Source organism: Sceloporus undulatus, chromosome 5 (genome assembly GCF_019175285.1).
Source record: "Sceloporus undulatus isolate JIND9_A2432 ecotype Alabama chromosome 5, SceUnd_v1.1, whole genome shotgun sequence".
Classification (NCBI taxonomy): Eukaryota; Metazoa; Chordata; class Lepidosauria; order Squamata; family Phrynosomatidae; genus Sceloporus; species Sceloporus undulatus.
The window spans coordinates 80488762-80507657 of NC_056526.1; the positions used below are offsets into that span (position 1 = coordinate 80488762).

Genomic DNA, 18896 nt, shown 5'->3' on the forward strand with positions numbered 1-18896 from the left:
GTCCTTCAGGTGCCGCATTTGCAAGCAAAGTAAACAACAGCTGGAGAAGGAGCAGCGAAAGTATGGAAAGGAGATTAAAGGTAGATTTAAAGTTTTTGCAAGACCAGTCCTAGGTAGTAAGATTTGCTCACTTTATGTTTCTTGACCTGAGAGTGTGAATGACAGAGACAAAGTCCAAATGTTAATAAGGATAGAGAGAGTGACATAAAGTAGATGTTGAGACGAGTCTCCACTGGGCTTCTGGCCAAACAGACCTCCTTCAAAATTATACTTTTATCTTTGAAATGCTTAATGATTATACAATGCAAAGGACAATGATCTATATCAGAAGCTACAGGACATGTAAAAGACATCTGGTTTTCATTTGTCAGCACTTTTCTTTGCCGTGCTTTGCAAATCTACAGAAAATTTCAGTGGATTCAGCTTAAAATGGGTTAGATACAGGATAAGGATATAGGTCCTGTCTTCACTGGCCAGAATACTCTGTGGGCAGCCTGGATTGTCCTGGCCCCAGAGCTGCCCTGACTTCCCCATTATTGTCCCAACGCCGGATGGCTCTTTTCTGCCACCCAGCTTATCTGCCATTGCCATGTGTCACTCACTTTGGTCAAAATGAGGCACTCAGCATTGGTGACATGTCTGGATGCCTCATGCTGACCTCAGAGTGAACAACATGTGGCAGTGGCAGACATGCCAGGCAACAGAAAGGGCATGTTTTAAACGGAACCAAATGGAAGACTCTAGATCTTCCAGGAAGATCCAGAGCAAACAAGAACTTAATTTACTCTTTAGTAAGAGAGGTATACCCCAGTGCTTGTGGTGGTGCAGTAGGGGTATTTTGTGGTTTTCGTGTGTTTGGACAGCTTTCTGTATTGTCTAGGGTCAAAAATTGCCCCAAAATTGTGGGGGTTGGCAGGACTAGCGAAGGGGTTCACAGGCCACAAAGGCATGGTTGAGGGGCTGCATGCTGCACTATGACTACCCCTAATTTAAATAGTTTCTCTATCCAATCCAAAGAGAAACCCAGTTCCCTGTGTACTAAAGTAACAGATCCAGCTCCCTTTTATCAATGTTTTACTTTCAGCAGCAAGAAAATTGAAGTCATACAGCAACACTGGAAAGAGCCAATGTTTGCAAATGTGAAATACTTTCAACTTTAGTATCCTGGTAATGGCTAAATGTTAAATACAGTAATCTCTTCCCATTCACAGGGGATCCGATCTGTGGCGAATGGCAAGACCACAAATCAGGACAACTGTACATGGTTACTGATAGCACACATCATCAGTGCCTTAACATTTGCTGAAAAATTCCAAGCTGTAGGAAGTATCTTTTTGTCCTCTACACCTTCATAAATTTATCTTTTTATGTTTTAAGGGGAAGGAGAATGGAAGGTTATTAGAGGAAAGTTTCTAGCCATCAATGCAGCAAATATCAGTTGTGCTTGTCCACGGAGTCCGAAAGGCCTTTCACCAGCTGCTCACTTGGCAGATGGCTCTGCAGACCTCATTCTAGTTCGCAAATGCTCCCGATTAAATTTTCTAAGGTACCTCGTAAGGCATACTAACCAGGATGACCAGGTGTGTATTGTCTCTATAGAACTATGATATTTCAAGGGTGGGCAGGATGGCAAAACCTAGTACAGATTAATATTTTTGTGAAATGGACAAGTAGTTCTGATAACAGCCTAGCTTTCTGGAACATCAAAATTTGCATTTTGATCAGAAGCTTCTCTGACGGTACCAGTGTGACAAAATGCCTACCTAAGTTGACTCTGTAATTCCAGCCTTTGGGGCTTCTATCACTCACCTTTTCCTTTTACCCTTAAAACATCTTTCCAGATCTGGTTCTCAAGATGATGACTATACTGTGGATGTGTTAATAAGTGGGTTCAGTGTGGTAAAGCTTTACTGGTCTTCCTTCCAGTAACTTGCCAGAAGAAGCAGGTGGCTTGTGTACAACATCAGTATCACTGCTCAGACTATTGAGAAGCCACAATTAGCTAGCAGGAATCCTATAACTGAAGGGGATGCTAGAGTTCCATCTGGCCAGTTAAAGCTTCTGACTTTGACTTGGCTCCTCAGTTTGCGCAGTTCATGGCACATGTATAACCAGAGCTTGGAAAAGTTGTATTTTTGGATTGCATCTCCTAGACCCTGCCAACATGGCCACTGGCCATGCATGCTAGTACATTCTGGGACCTGCACTCCAAAAAGGTAACTTTTGTCAGCTCTGATTACTGAACACCTGTCCTTGCTGACCAGCTTTACTGCCCATCTGCCTACCTATCTCTGTTTTTTACTGCTCTCCCTACCTGGCCACTATACATACATACACACATACATATGTCTCAGACTACTAGTCCTAACAGTTCTCTTCTCACTCCGCTGCATTGCAGGGGAAGGTAGCTGCACTTTCCAGTCCTTTCCCTGTCAAACAATTCTGAAGCACACAGGACAGGGGCTAACAACCCTCAAGGACACCTTCCATTCCACTTTTCTAACATTAAATCCAACAGAAATCCAATAACCATTGGATTAGCAAGGCAGTTGCCTCTCTATCCCCCTCCTCTGTTTCCTGGCTTTCCCATTACCTGCACAAATACACGTGTCAGCAAACAGGGAGGACTTTCTCAACTGGCACCCTGATTTCTGGAATTCCCTCTTCATTGCAGTACTGTGGACATTAACCTTATTAGTGTTTCAGCACTGTCTAAAAACTGTTTCACCAAGCATTTGCTGATTTTAATCCTTAACTTTGTGAGATCTTTGTTTTGTACAGTAGATTTACTTTGTATTTTAATGTAATTGTCTGTTGAATTTTGTTAATCAGTAATTATACTGATAAATATTTCATTATCCATCTAAGTTGATGGGCTTTTTCCTGCTGCTGTGGGTATTCCTTGGCATTCCCTGATCCAAGGCCTAACTCTGCTTAAGTTCCAAGATCAAATGGTGGTTTGAGAATATTTAGGCTGCAGATGAGGCACAAACTAGGAAATTTAAGTTTAATAGTAAGAAACTGGTTAATGATTACAATGCATCGTAAAAGCTTCAGAAGGAAATGAATGTTTGTGAAACATTCTAAAAAGCCCCAAGAAACAAAAGCAAGTATTATAATGACTTGACCTACTAGCTGACTTATCCTGGTAGAGAGTTGTTCCCAGCCCCCATGAATTTCATTGGGTAGTGTTGAGTAGCTTTACAGATGGAAAAATACTCTGTAAAATGGGAATAATATTGACCTGTTTTGTGAATCTTTGAAGAAGGCCCAGATCCAAGTATATACGTTACATCTAATGGCATCCAGCCACTGTAGCAAGGCTTTCATTCCTGGATTCTTTCTTGTGAAGCCATTTCTGCTTTAAAGGTAATTGTCAAAATCCAGTGCAGATTTGGGCTTTGAGGTCAGTGGCGTAAGCACGCCTCATTTTGTGTAGGATAGTCATAGGCGCGTTACAGACCACCCTAAAGCGAGCAGTCTGCCGCCGCCGTGATTAGCTACGCAGAGAAGCCCCAGCGGCCAGACCGCAAGGCTTCCCGGCGCAGCTAAAAAGGGGCACCGAAAGGGGGCTCCTTTTTGGCCCCCGGAAGTGGCACCACGAGGCGCGCACTTGCAGCGTCACTTCCACCGTGCCACGTCTGGACGCTGTGCGTCCAAGACGTAAATATGGCGGCGCCCGTGTGGACGGGCGCCGCCATTTACTATGCACTCCGCGTCCTAGGAACGGGGCCAGTTAGGAAGGTGAGACCCTTCCTAACCCTAGCATGCCCCTTCCTAACCCTAGTATGCGCAGAGCGCGTACTAAATGGCAGTATGTAACGCGCCATAGAATCAGAGTTGGAAGAGACACAAGGGCCATCCAGTCCAACCCCCTGCCATGCAGGAAATCACAATCAAAGCATCCCCGACAGATGGTCATCCAGCCTCTGTTTGAAGACCTCCAAGGAAGGAGACTCCACTACACTCCGAGAGAGTTTGTTCCACTGTCGAACAGCCCTTACTGTCAGGAAGTTCCTCCTAATGTTAAGGTGGAATCTCTTCTCCTGCATTTTGCATCCATTGTTCCACGTTCTAGTCTCTGGAACAGCAGAAAACAAGCTAGCTCCCTCCTCAACATAACATCCCTTCAAATATTTAAACAGGGCTATCATAGCACCTCTTAACCTTCTCTTCTCCAGGCTAAACATCCCCAGCTCCCTAAGTCATACCTCATAGGGCATGGTTTCCAGACCCTTCACCAGTTTAGTCGCTCTCCTTTGGATACGCTCCAGTTTCTCAATGTCCTTTTTGAATTGTGGTGCCCAGAACTGGACACAGTATTCCAGGTGGGGCCTGACCAAAGCAGAATAGAGTGGCACGATTACTTTTCTTGATCTAGACACTGTACTTCTATTGATGCAGCCTAAAATCACATTGGCCTTGTTAGCTGCCACATTGCACTGTTGACTCATGCTCAACTTATGGTCTACTTGAAGTCCTAGATCCCTTTCACAGTAATTTGCAGTGTGAAGTGTCTACATAACAAGAACTAGCAGAAGGAATGGCATGTCTTGGTTGATTTTTCAGGGAAGAAAATATATAAAGGAAAATATATATGAGAAAATGTCCTTCTGTCATTCCGCTACAGTTTGACTTTGCATTTGTGGAAGTTTATCGGATTAAGAAGTTTCAGTTCACATCAAAGCATTTTGAAGATGGGGACAATGATGCCAATGATTTGCAGAAAAAACACTTTGGACAGTTCTGCAGAGACCATCCTGCTTGCTGCTGCATCCTTCCCAACAGCACTTGGAACTGTGATGGAGAAACTCTAGATAGCTCAACAATTGAAGTCGAGTGAGTATTTCTGCTTCCAGAGATGAACGTTAGGTATGCAAATATATTTGAGCATGACCCTGATTGATAGGCAAGGGTTCTAAAATTGTGAAGACATCTACAGCAGATATAAACCTGACACTGTATAGACACATACATGTAATGAATAAATTTTGAAAAGCAATTTCCAATTGCTCTACCAAACAATAATCCATGTACAATAAATACATAATCCATATAATTTTATAGCACTGAAGACACAATAGATGTGAAGATACCTTGGGCATGAATCTTTAACTGAAAGAAGATCAATGACCACAGATCTAAAGAAATTCAATAAAGCAAAGAAAGATGTATTTCAACATTGCCAGCTTCACCAGTGGCCAATATTTTATTTTGTTGTTGTTGTGTGCCTCAAGTTATTGCTGATTTATATTAACCCTAAGAAAATCTACCACAGGGTTTTCTTGGCAAGATTTGTTCAGAGTGAGATTCTTTTTGCCTTCCTCTGAGGGTGAGAGAGTGTGACTTGCCCAGAGTGACCCAACAGGTTTCCATGGCCATATAGGTATTCAAATCCTAATCTCCAGAGTTGTAGTACAGTGACTAAGGTCCAAAACACACTGCAAAAATAATCCAGTTTGAAACTGTTTTAGCTACCCTGGCTCAATGCTAAGGAATTCTGGAAACTATAGTTTCATGAGACATTTAGCTTTCTCAGAGAGCTCTGGTGCCACAATAAACTACAATTCTCAGGATTCCCTAGCACTGCACAACACACATACAGAAACACCACTGTCCTAATCCTAACCAGCCTTTCCCAGGGTGACTGCTGTTTAGGGAAAATCAGAGGGCTTGCTCCTGTTGGTGACAGGTGGTTCACAATTCATGTGGTTCTGTATTGTTCAAAACATCTGGGATTTATTTATCTTGCAGGGTTCACTGTCAATTAATGAAACTCTTTGCAAGAGGAATAGAAAAGTCCAAACATCAATCAACTTACAAGCAACTGAAGTGATTAAGTGAAGTCAACTCTCCCTGAAAACTAAGCAACAGATAGCAACTGCCTAGTCAAATAGCATTTCAGGCATGCTAATAAATGTTTTCAAATGGAATCTTGGTAACATTACTTTTGTGTGAATGTCTCAAAATAATTTAGATTTTATGCAAACCAGATCGTTATTTTTACATAAATTTAACATGTGATACAAATGAATTGGCTTCTAGCTAATTCTATAGCTGGTCTGCAGTGACAACTGGACTTGCAATCCAAAGGCATTAAATTAGCCTTGTAAATGACCCCCACCACTGCAAAAGGATAAGCCTATACTTTTTTTTTAAAAAAAAATTAAGAGATTACTGCTAAGAGACTACTTTATTTCCATTCTGGCCTTGAAGAGCATGGCCCTTGAGAAGAAGAAGTCCTTTTCTGTACAACCAGCATGATATCAGACTGTTTTTTCAATCCTTCTACCAAGCAAGTTGGCAGCAGAGTGACAGAAATTGAGAAGATGGCTTTGCAGACAATGTGGAAATCAGGTGAACTGACACAGGAGAGATGGGGAAGCCTTTCTCTCTTACACCAGCTTTGCCTGTGCAGAATGTAATGCGCTCACCTGCATAAACTTCTTTGTTGCCTATAGCCACCAAGCGAGTGGCATATTGTTAAGTGTCAGACTGTCATAAAATGAATGGAATTTTGCCACTGACTTCAATGGGATCTGGTTTTGCATAATTGGTATTATCATACAAACAGCTGTTAGCCTCATTGATCAATCTGATCGTTAGAAGAGCTACAGAATTATGGTCGCTTTGCAGTTGTGTGGTTTAAAGATTCCATAGTTGCAAAGTTCTCATGACATAATTCATTTCATCTTCTCCTGAAATGACCAAAAAAAAAACAAACCCTTGTCACTTGAGCATGACTTCATTCTGCAACATATCAATGCAATCCAAACAAGCATTCCTGGCACTAGTAATGACCATCATATAGCTATACTTTCTGGAGCATATATTAGTACAAAAGTATGTTGTAGGCTCTGAGTTCCTTTCTTGAAGGGCCTAGGCTTGGAAGATGTTCTGAATGTGTATGGCCAGAGCAATCACTAAAAAATGCTGTAGCAGCTCAGAGGCAAATCCTGTAGAATTTCTTTCTGGACTACAACTCCCTCAGCCAATTAATTATATGGCTATGTTGTCTGGGGAGGTTCTGGGATCCGTAGTCCAAAAAGTAGCTTTCACAGCTCTGCTCAGATTATATATTACCCAAGAGAAACAAGAGAACATAGGATGAATATTGATATTATTAATTATTATTATTATTATTATTATTATTATTATTATTATTATTTTATTTATACCCCACCTCTCTAATGAGATCATGGCAGCTTACAACAATATTAAACAACTTTAAAATACAATGTCTCATAAACCCACCTATAATGTATATAGATGATATACATTACAAGGAAGCAGCAGATTTTTTAAAAATACACTGAACCCTAACTTGCCATCCATAATGAGATCAAGTTTATGTAGATTGTATTCATACTGGAGAAACAAGGCAGTTTGGCACTACTTTAACTGCCATAACTCTGTCCTACAAAATCCTGGGATTTATAGTTTGATGAGGGATACCTCAGCAAATGATGGAGTCATGACAGTTAAAGTGGTGTCAAACTGCTTTATTTCTGTAGTGCAGATGCACCCATGATAGAATGTCTTCTGCCCACCTCTTCCTGCTGCTGTTTCCCATTCCAAAATTGCTTCTGAATCTCTGGGTGACCTTTGGAAAAGGTGTGAGATACAGTGGGTCCTTGGTATCTACTGGGGTTTCGTTCCATGTGCCCCCCCCCCCCCAACTCCCTGTGGCTAGCAGTGTCCATGGATGTTCCAGTCCCATTAAATACAGTTGCATAGTAAATGGTATTCCTTATATAAAATGGCAAAATCAAGGTTTGCTTTTTGGAATATATCTTTTTCAATATTTTCAAATTGTGGATGGCTGAATCCATGGATAAAAAAAAATAAACCTAACCAACATGGATATTTTAGGGGGGGGGGGCTGACTGTATGACCAGCAGATGGAGGGGAGAGCTGCAGAAATTGACTGCCCTCTGCCCTTTTATATGAATGGATTAGCCAATTGGGAACTAAACCAGTGTTTCCTTCCAATCAAAGCAAGTGTATATAATCAACTGACTCAAGCAGCAAAAACGACAGCTTTAAAACCTTTGGTCTGTCACCCATAGCCTGTAAAGTTACTATCCAAGAAAAATGTAGATTATACAAAAATGTATTGATTATACAAACTGATAATAGCATTTGCTTCTAGAAGACTGAGTAGTCCCAGGTGATATCATTTCATAGTAGAGAGGTTTTTTAAGGATTTTTAGATTGAATCATCCAGCGATATGGCTGGCTGACATAGCCTATTTAGTAACTACTGAAACTGTGTAGAAATAAACAAGAGGATATTTATTTTGATATGTAACACTAGGATGAAATTGACACTGGATAAATCAGAACTGTTGCAGCTCCTAAAGGCTTGCAGTCATAATGGACATAGACTCATACCAAGGTACAGAGTTTGGAGCAAACTCTGCTTTGTCCTTCTGGCTTTAATTTTGTACTGCTTAGCAATTAACTCATGCTCTTCTTTTTTTCTTTTCTATTTTGAGTTTCTACTTTTCCTGAGAATGTTCTCTTTTACCCTTTCCAAACAGCTAAGCCTGTGACCTTAAGCACACTTCCTAGGGGGAAAAGACCTATTGAATTCATTGGGACTTCTCTTCCAAATAAAAACATAGGAATCTACGCAGCAGCCCTAGGTACTCTTACATTTCTTTAAAGTTGTCTTATATCCAGTTAGGACACATTCAAAAGCTTGATATGCATTTGTTGTTTGCTAACCAGAGAACTTCAGTCAGTGACAAACTAGATCCCACTTAGTATGGGGCTCTGCAAAAACTGGTGTTTTCTCAATTCCAGAAAACATGCTATGAAATATTTGCAGCCATACCTAAAGTCAACTGGTGCTATGACCTAAAACAATCAGAAAGGGCTTGTTTAAAGTAATGATTACATGTCCCAGGAATAGGCCTTGTTTAATTAATTTATTTGTTAATTAGAGTTTACTTAACAAGCTGTGAAATATCCCAGGAATAAACCTTGTTTAGTTAAGTAATTAATTGATTGGAGGTTGTTTACCAGGTTGTGAAATATTCCAGGAATAGAGCTCAAAAAGGTTACTTTTTAGATAACAACTCCCAGAATCTCCCAACCAACACAGCTGGGAATTGTAGTCCAAAAAAGTAATTTTGCCAAGCTCTGCCCAAGTGTAGGAACAAATCTGGCTGACTTGCACATATGTCAACCTATATAAAAATAATCACATTTCAAGTGGCCAGTTATCTGAAATTGAAATAAAATAGAGTGGCAACTCTTTCCATGTATTTCCTCAAAACTTAGCAAGAGGCAAGCTTTTAAATCACTTTCAGTCTTCTCTTAGGAGAGGAGGACATGTTTGCAGGCGCATGTTAAGAAAGGGCTGCACATCATCTTGTGAAGCCATGTAACAGAAAGCTTTGCAGACTGGCCTACCACGGTAGTGAATGACTACTGTACGTAATGTAGAAGAAACACATAGGTATAAAAGTGCCATAGATATCCAACATATCCCTGCAAGGTAGGTTAAAAATTGGCATCTGAGAAAGGATGTTCTTTCCTCAAACTGATTTGTCAGATTGGCCTTGTACTTAACGAACTATGATCTGCACTTATGGTGGTCTGTTACCTGTTTCTGTTAAGGAAGAGACTTCTGTACCTATAAGCTGTGATGCACATCATACTTTTTGGGGAGTAAGCCCCTTCAAATTCAGTTAAGCTTGCTGTCAAGGAAGTGTGCAAAGGAAAGGCTAGGCTACATCCGGCTGCTAAAGGCTTAGTAAGAAACTAGAATGAGCCTTCTCAACACGAACGTTGTCAGCAGGATGCTCTCTGATAGCTTGTTGTGAAGGGTTATTTTGTTTTATCAATCTTGCTGGCTTCAAGATTGAAAAGTAACATTTTGTTCTTATGTGCTGAAAATAATTCTTCTGAAAATAAACATGTAAGTTATATTGCAGATGCAGTGCATTTGTCTCTAAGTTTCTCTGTCACAGTGTTTGATATGTAATCTTTTGCCAGAATTCCCTCCCAGCCCATAACATTGGCCTAGATCTATTGATAGTCTTGGGTACATGTGCTTTGGGACTTAAAGCTTCCAGCACAGCCGTGACAGAGCCACTAGAAAATTCAGCTGCTGCCACCTGTTTCTGTCCAAAACAAACACACACAGGAACAAGAGAGGGTTTTAGAAGGGGCAATGATAAAAAACAGTATTTGCAAGACACAATTTAAAGAACTGAGCTATACAGAGGAATTGTTCACCAAACAAGTTGTTTCTTCCGGCAGTCACATAATTCCCAGAAAGCAGTATTATGTTTTGTTAAGAATAAGAGTAATCAAATTGCTAGTCCTGAATAGAGTAGATCCCTTTCTAAATGGGGCTGCAATTGGAATTAGACCAAAGAGTTCAGTTTGAAGGCTTTTCGCACATGTATCTCCAAAACATCCCACTCTTGAGTATTGGATCTGCTGGGCACTGACATTACAATATGAATGGAGAAGAACATTGGGTGGACATATACATGATACAATTGAGTATTCTGCTCTGGACAAATTCATTTCTCAAACAAGGTACAGTAATTGCAAATCTATTACAATGGGCCCTTGGTATCCCCTGGGTTTTAGTTCCAGTACCATCAGTGGGTACCAAAATCCATAGATGCTCAAGTCCTTTTATGTACAGTAGCATAGGAAAATTGTGTTCCTTATATAAAATAGCAAAATCAAGGTTTGCTTTTTGGAATTTATATTTTTTTCTTTTAATATTTTCAAGCCATGGATGGTTGCATCCATGGATAAAGAAGCCATGGATATGGAGAGCCAACTGCATTACTAATTGTGATTAGTACAGATATCTAGGGATGCTTAAGGAAATTAGTATTTGCAAGATCTAATACATAGTGACCTGATCATCATCTGGATTAATGTTGAGACTAGAACTTAATTGCCAGATTTTCAGATGTTCTTATACAGTGAGGTGTTCTAAACTGGGAGAAAGGCAACATATAAATGCAACCAGTCATTCAATGACTGTTTTAAAAGAACAACATACCAAGTTGGTTTTTGTTAAGGTTTGGTCAGCAGATTCACTCTCAAACCTGTATGTGGAAAACAAAATCCTGAACTAGATCTGACAAAGAGTTTACTCAGCAGGTTTCAATGATAAGCAACATGTATTAAATCCATAGATCCTTTGTCTCTTACTTGTAAATCCAAGGGAATATTAGTCCTTTGTATTTAGTCCATGGATTCTTAGTTGCAGTTCAAATGAAACATAGCCCTGGAGAAACAGACATTCAGCATTTTTTTCCAGCATAAATTCTACAGTCTTCACAGCAACATAGCTTCCACACTGCCCCCTGATAGCCCTCTCACCTTCAACAATAACAACTGTTTGGTTTTGGGCACACTCTTTTTATAGCAGCTGCAAAGTGATTCAGCATTTCTTGTTACTTGACTGCCATCACCTGTCTTGCTTAACACAACTTCCCTTTATTTAACCCTTTATTCTGTTGTAAAATACAGGCAACTACTAACATTTTTAAAGGTGCAGTTTTGAAAGAGCATGTTTAGAAATGTAGATACAGAGAAGTGAGTTTTCAGATTGATTTTTAAAGGTAAAAAAATACACTTAATAATAAAAATATAATAAAGTAAACAATGCACCAATGCATTATGTTTCCTGGCCCAATCACCCCCAGCCTGACAGTTACAATGGTGCCAATACTGTTAAAATCATGACTAAGTAGATATCATGCATGCAGGACAGTTGTTGTTGTATGCCTTCAAGTCATTTCTGACCTATGGCAATGCTAAGGTGACCCTAGGCCAGGGTTTTCTAGCCAAGATTTGTTCAGAGGGAATTTGCCTGTGCCTGTTTCTGAGGCTGAGAGAGTGTGGGTTTCCATGGCTGTACACAGATTCAAACCCTGGTCTCCACAAAGTCATAGGCCAATGCTCAAACCACTACATTACACTGGCTCTCACAAAACAGAACAATTATCAATGAGAAAATTGAGATAATGGTTCTGTATTTACGATCACTACTTAAATAAGTAGCTAATTAGAACTAGCCAACATCTATATCTGGAGCGGGTAGCATGCATGCCACATGCAGTCTCTAACTATTGCTTTGGCCATCAGAGCCCACCCCTGCACACCAGCGTTAAATATGGAGAATTGACTCCAAAAGGCACAGTTCACATTTAAACACACACACTCTACATATCATGTTTTGGGGCACTGGGAGGTTAAACCCAAAAATTGATTTCTGAGCCACATGGGTCTGCAGGTTAAAAAGTAACGCCTGGACCATTCAAGATTGCTCACCTCTACTCTACACATGTTCAGTGGTCCAATGGTTGTTACAAAGATGTTTTAGGATGGAGATATGTAATATGAATAGGACAAAAGTGAAACTTGATGGAATTCCATCTACCAGAACAACAGAGAGACAAAAAAAATAATATAAAGCATAAAGACTGATAGTTCAAGCGTGGTTGGATGAATTTTAAAATGAGGGGCTAGTTTAAGATATCATTGAAAAGAAACTTGGAAGGAAGGAGATGGTAGGATATATAGATCTGAGAAGGCTCACAGAAGAAGAAAAAAGCAGGGATGAAATTGCATTAACCTGCCAGATGTTAAAGTATACATTATTGTTAACTTAATTAAGATATTACTACAACTCTACAATCCCTTGCTATACTATCACCCATGCTGGAAAGGGCTTATGGAATTTACAATCTAAAGCATCTGCAGGGCCAATAGTTTCTCATCTCTTCAATAGAGAGTTGTTGAAGAACAATCTATGAACTGAAGCATATGAAATAATTGTACAGCTGGATTCTTTATGGAACACAGACCGTATCTCTAGCTGGCCTTCACTTAAATTAAGACATGCACAAATGTGAGCCAGATGTCTTTCTGAACACAAAAGCATCTGAGGAAGTAGACTGAAGTCTATAAAAGTTCATGCTGCCAACTTCTTTCTTTCAGTTAGTCTCAAATGTGCTACAAGTTCTCTCTGCATACTGATTCTACAGGCTAACACGGCTATATCTTTGATTTCTGAACACTTATTCCTCTAGACATCACACTTGCCTTTGCCAGGAAAAGGACAGGTCCTTCTTGCCAAAAAAATTAATATCTAGCTCAGGAAGTTACTCACTGTTTAGTCTTAGAGGATCTTTTGATGTTCTAAGGTAGATCTGGATACATTTGTGTTCTCCCAGTTCTCTTTCTCTTTGCCTTCAGTTTTTCTGGTTGCAAGACTGCATCTGGCACTTGGAGGTTCCGGTTTAGCCAAGCCCTCAGAATTAAAAGGCTTCCATCTGGAATTTTGAAGCAGAAAAGAGTGCCCATAATCATGTTCCCTCATACACATAACACAGTGCAACAAATGTCAACAAGTGTATATTGGAAGCCAGGCACAACTTTTAGAGTTCAATAGGAAGAACAAAGACAGAAACACGAGTACAATCACAACTGCTTTTTGCGATGGCCAAGGAACCTAATGGACACTTCAGAGAAATGTGGTTGTAGTGAGCCAAGATAGTCCAGCTCTTGAACATGGATTCAAGTCTGGGGGATCAGTGATACCTGTGGAAAAGACACTAGGCCCAAGTACAGAGCGTGGGATAGTTACTTTTTGGGCAATAGCCTCACAAAACCCACAAACATATAGCTGAGATATTGGGGACCTCAGAGCATTGAATCCTTGTGTTTGAAAGTACCATGAGAAAAACCCAGTAGCAGCTGGTGGCTTCCTTATCAGAGGGCTGGTGAATGCACTTTGTTTTAGTCCAGACTTTAAAGGACCTACTGAATATGAAAAAGCTATTTTAGAAATAAAACTTACTTTTAAGATTAGACTAAAACACACAGTGGATTCACTGTTTCATTGGCATAGAAGCCTCAGATGTTACAACCAAAACCTATAAGCCCACACCATGATGGTCTTTGAGCTTATGACTAGCACACCCTCTTCCAAGAGTTCCAGATCTCTGAAGCAGTACACCAGCATCAACCATGTGTCCAGCATAAGCACTAGAAAGTTATAAGAAATTTTAGGTTTCAACTCCAATTCCAATCCTTTTAAGTCTTCCCATTTTGGGAAGCTTTGGGGGAGGGATAATCTTGGTATCGGTTGAACTTCAGACCTTGTTAGTGCAAGATGCTCATGTGGAGTTCTTCCAGGGGCCACTTCATCTAGCCTACCTTACTACCCTGATAACCCCTGTTATGCCCCGTGGTCTCCTGCTACCAGCTGGAGCATGACATTAGCTTTATAAAATTCCAGCATCTGTCTTTAACATGTAGGGATCTATAATGCACAAAGTCATGGTATGGAAGCTGAAGTATGCATGGATGTAGTAGAAGAGCAAGACTTGCTATTAACATGGCTATGGCCATCAAGTTGCACTGCCAAAGATTTGCCCACCTGTGATTATGCTGACCTGTTCACTTGAATGCACCTGTATGTCATAGGAAGCATGCTGTTCCCTGGGAAGGATTTCTTAAGTCCAAAAATGTGGACTTCCCAGTATTTCGCAAAATTCACATCTGCCAATGAGATAGTCCTTCTTCTAACATATTTTCCCCTCTTGAAGACTGCTTCTGGCTTTCTTTAATGGAGCCCCTATTAACTATACATATATATAAATCACAAACTAGTTAGTTAGTAGTATAGAGCACTCAAATCTTCATTGAGCACTGACAGGAAACTTGTATTCTTCCATCACACTTGTCTTCTCATTTTATTTTTAAAATATTACATTGATATTTATTTATTTATTTATTTTCTTTCATTGTAAGCCACCATGAAGGGTTGCTGTCAGTCAGAAGGAAGAAATAATAAGTATTTTAAATAATAAATAATTATCAAATATTAGCAGAGGCAGCTTCTGAGCAGAAGCTGAGAGTTTACATCAAGTTTGAAAGATTTATTATTATTATTATTATGCTTTATTTATATAGCGCTGTAGATTTGCACAGCGCTGTACATACAAACAATAAAATAGATAAGAGTAAACCTGCCCATGGTGTACAATATAAGAAATAATAGCATAATACATATAAATAATACATAACAATTCAGGAAATGGTTCAATAAAACAGGCAACAAATTAAAAACGACAAATAGCAAATAATAGTCACGCAGTGCCTAGGAACGCTTCTCTGAACAGGATGGTCTTCAACTCAGGGGACAGTTTGATTATCAAATAAAGAAAATATATTGTGTTTACAAGTATATGCGCCTGAAGTTTAAACACAGTGGATATGTGTGATGCAATCTTGTACACATCTATGCAGATGCCCAATAAGCTTAGTCCTATATAACAGTGTGTGCGACTGCAACATAGTGATTACTACAAAATACTGTCCTGCTTTTGGGCATATATTTTGTGGTTTCCACATCTGACAGATAATATATGGCTCCTCTTTCAAGAAAGAGCTATGTGGGTTCCAAACTGTGCATCATCTTGCCACTGCTCTGTTATAGATGGCTCCAGCATGTCATTACATTCTTTCTTCTTAAAAGAAATTTTCAAAGCTCTACCAGCCAGTGGAAAGCAGCCACTGTGCACACAAATGTCCCTTTATTCAAAGTGAGTGACGATCTGCAAGATAGCTTTAAAAATATGTGGGCTTTCCCTTCTTTCTTTAAATAACAGGAATCTCAGTCTGTTAGCTAGTCTGTACACTCTGTCTGAAGCACGGAATGTAAGTATTGCCTAGTAACCAAAAATGTTCAAATGAGAGGGAAAATTAATACATAAACAGCCATCATTTTGGAGTCTACAGGGTGACAATGTTTTAAAGGCAATGTTCAAAGCTAAAGCTTTGGCAAGCAGAGTTAGCTGCAGTTTCCACAAGAGACACAGAGTCTATGGTACTTTGTAGTTACGCGTCGACATTTAGAGTAACCTAGATAGTTTGGAATTATGCTTTTTAGATGTGGCAAGTTTAAGGTTCTACCACCAAAATATATAGGCAAACTGATCACTGTGTGTGTGGTTGTGTGTGTGTTTCTGGGATTAGATAGGAAATCCCAGAAGATCTGTTAATGTAAGAAATATTGCTGTTTTCAAGCCATTCTCAGAAGATTCCACTAGAATACAATTATGTGTAGTTCACACTGCCATTTTCAAAATATCCTATTAAGCAGTATCTATCTTGTGTCCAAAGAAGCCTACAGTACAGTCAGGAAATGACTCATTCATTGATGTACTGCTATACGGATAGCATGGAAGACTTCAAGATTGTGGTATTTACCTAGCTGGTGCGTTCAGGGCACCAAAATTAGATGCAAAACAGCAGCCCAGTAGAGAAAACTAGAAGAGAAATGGTGGTCCTGTCTGGAGCCAGGTAAGCAATGGTGAGTCAGCAAGCAAGGCCAGATACAAAACGATGGTTGAGGGGATGGCATTAGGTAAACATTGGTGCCTTGGGCTAGAGGCTCACAACCAATTACCCATTGCAATCTATGTGTCACTGGGATTATATACATACATACATATATATATATATATATATATATACACACACTGTATGTGTATGTATGTGTATACACACACACACACACACACACACACACACTTGTACACATTTACATTTCTGTTACTACAAATCAGGCTTTCTAAGCTTTCTAGTTTTTTCAGGTGGGAGGTGTTCTGTTGCCATCATTAAACAGTTAGGAGGTCTTCACACCTATTTGCAAACATCCAGAAATATTCCCCGTCTACCTTCAGTCCACTCCTACTAAACATGACAACAAACACAGGGACAGCCATCATGTGAAAGCTCTTTCAATACCTGGGGCCATCAGAAATATTCCCCATCTACCTTCAGTCCATTCCTACTAAACATGACAACAAACACAGAGAAGAGCCATTATGTGAAAGCTCTTTCAATACCTGGGGCCATCAGACCTCAGTTTGAATTTATGGGAGAGATATGATTAATCCTGCAGTTTAGAGTACTAGTTACATCATCTACACAGCTTGAAACCATGAATTTAGTAACTCACAATTTGTTGTCTTTTGATGGAATGTCAAAATCTTCTTCCTGTGGCTGGCTACTTTGCCCTGGCTCATGACAGTATAGGCGCCTCCTGGACAACTTTAAAGATAAGCACATGTACTGTAAAGCACAGCTTTTGCAGAAGACACTCTGTTTTCCTTTTCTTTTCCTCAGGGATCCACAGCAATATCCAAATGTTTGATAAGCAAACACATACAGATCAAGGGTCCCAAGTGTTCCAGGAGTCACAGTATCTTCTGGCTCAAACCCCCTTCTGCCCAGCTTGCCTTACTGAGCAGGAGACTCTGCAAGCGATGGAGGGGTCTGTTTGCCTGTTGATCCAGATGCAGCAGACTGATGATTCCACCCTTGTCACAAGCAAACTCCTGTGTGAAATTCAGAAGCAGAATCCCTTTAGCAATTCCATCTTGCACCAGATATCACTCATGGGAGGATGTGGAAATATTGTGTCCTGACTGACAAAAGTACAAACCCCCATCTCTTACAGTAGCTGATGCCTGGTAAATTTGGGTTGGGCGACTGTTACAATCCCTACATATTTCCTACACTAATGAATACATAGGCTTCATAAATACAAATCAGAAATGAATACATAACTCTAGGTTATGCATTTATAATTGCAATTATGTTTTCCAGCCTGCATTTGGTTTCCTGATGCACCAGATTAGAAGTCTAATTAGAAAACTTCTTCATAACTCTAAATATCTTAGACTGGCTTGGGAAATATAGCAAGACTGAACAGCAAAAGATGATCACGAGGATAAAAATTTGGCCATCAGCCAGCTACACTTGCTGAGATGAACCAGTATATCCCAATGCTCACCACATTTCTGACATTAACCATAACTTTTGATTAGGAAGATCAATAACTTAGAAATTAATAGAGATAAATGTGCAATAAAGTCTATGGAGACTGTGCTAGTCTAATAGCTCCCTCTGCTGCATATTTCCTCTTAGATGATAACATTTCAATAAACCTCTTTGCTACAACCACACACAGTATGTGTGAAAATCCTTGGAATATTAAAACACTTTTTCTTGCTCCCAATCCTACTACATTAGTCTACAGTTTTGTGCATTAATTTGTTTGCTTCAAATACTCTTGCCTTTGAATTTTCTTCAGCTTGGCTTGCCAGTTATGTATCTTTTTCTATCCTCTTCCTTCTTAAGCAAGCTTCTCTGAGGATGTATTGTACTTTTAGCCCAGCATCTCACTGGGGCCTTTTGCTAGCATAACCAGGGATTTGTGCCTGAAAGCATCTTGAATCCAAAGCACCCCAGGAACTTCAAACCCATTCAAGCTACTAGTCCCTGTGAAAATCTTGGGGATCAACTGGGATGGCAATTTATTTTTATTTTTTAAATTTTGTACAAAATCTCTAAGCATCAAATTTCCATGACAGTGATTACTTCTGTTCTCTCTCAAACTTTCAATCAATATGCCTTTTATATGACAATATTAGGCTTTGCTCCCATAGTATTGGTTTAATGTAGTAAACTGTTAGTAAACCTGTAGTAAACTGCTAGTAAACCAATAGTAGACTGTTAGTAAGTTGATAGTGAGCTGGTAGTAAATTGGTAGTAAATTTATAGTGTAGGGTGACAGTAACAGGCATGGGCATTTACAAATATCTCCATTATTGCAATTCCTCCACTACTAACTCCCTACTACTAATTCAGTACTGGTTTAATCCATCTCTCTGCTGCTACTGAACTTGCTGCCTTTTTTTATGCTCGGTGGTCTAAAGTCACTGGGGCTGGCCTTTTGGGAAAAGGAAGGTAGTGCAAAATTCACATAATGGGATGTTAATTAACAACAATATCCAGCCCAGGAAAAGAAAACTAACTCACAATTTTTACGCCCA

At 39.7% G+C, this 18896-nt stretch overlaps 1 protein-coding gene and 1 long non-coding RNA gene across 2 annotated transcripts in view; one reads left to right on the forward strand and one right to left on the reverse strand.

The window, feature by feature from the left end:
• Positions 1-5933, forward strand: part of CERK (ceramide kinase) — a 43648-nt gene extending 37715 nt beyond the window's left edge. The window contains exons 10-13 of the mRNA XM_042468870.1: positions 10-80; positions 1378-1580; positions 4631-4839; positions 5755-5933. Of these exons, the coding sequence (XP_042324804.1) occupies positions 10-80; positions 1378-1580; positions 4631-4839; positions 5755-5836 (565 nt within the window). The 3' untranslated portion in view covers positions 5837-5933. The remainder of the gene's footprint in view (positions 1-9; positions 81-1377; positions 1581-4630; positions 4840-5754) is intronic.
• LOC121931290 overlaps positions 1-11349 on the reverse strand; it is a 34379-nt gene extending 23030 nt beyond the window's left edge. Inside the window, exon 1 of the long non-coding RNA XR_006104109.1 lies at positions 11191-11349. This is a non-coding gene — a long non-coding RNA (uncharacterized LOC121931290). The remainder of the gene's footprint in view (positions 1-11190) is intronic.
• Positions 11350-18896: the final 7547 nt, after the last annotated feature.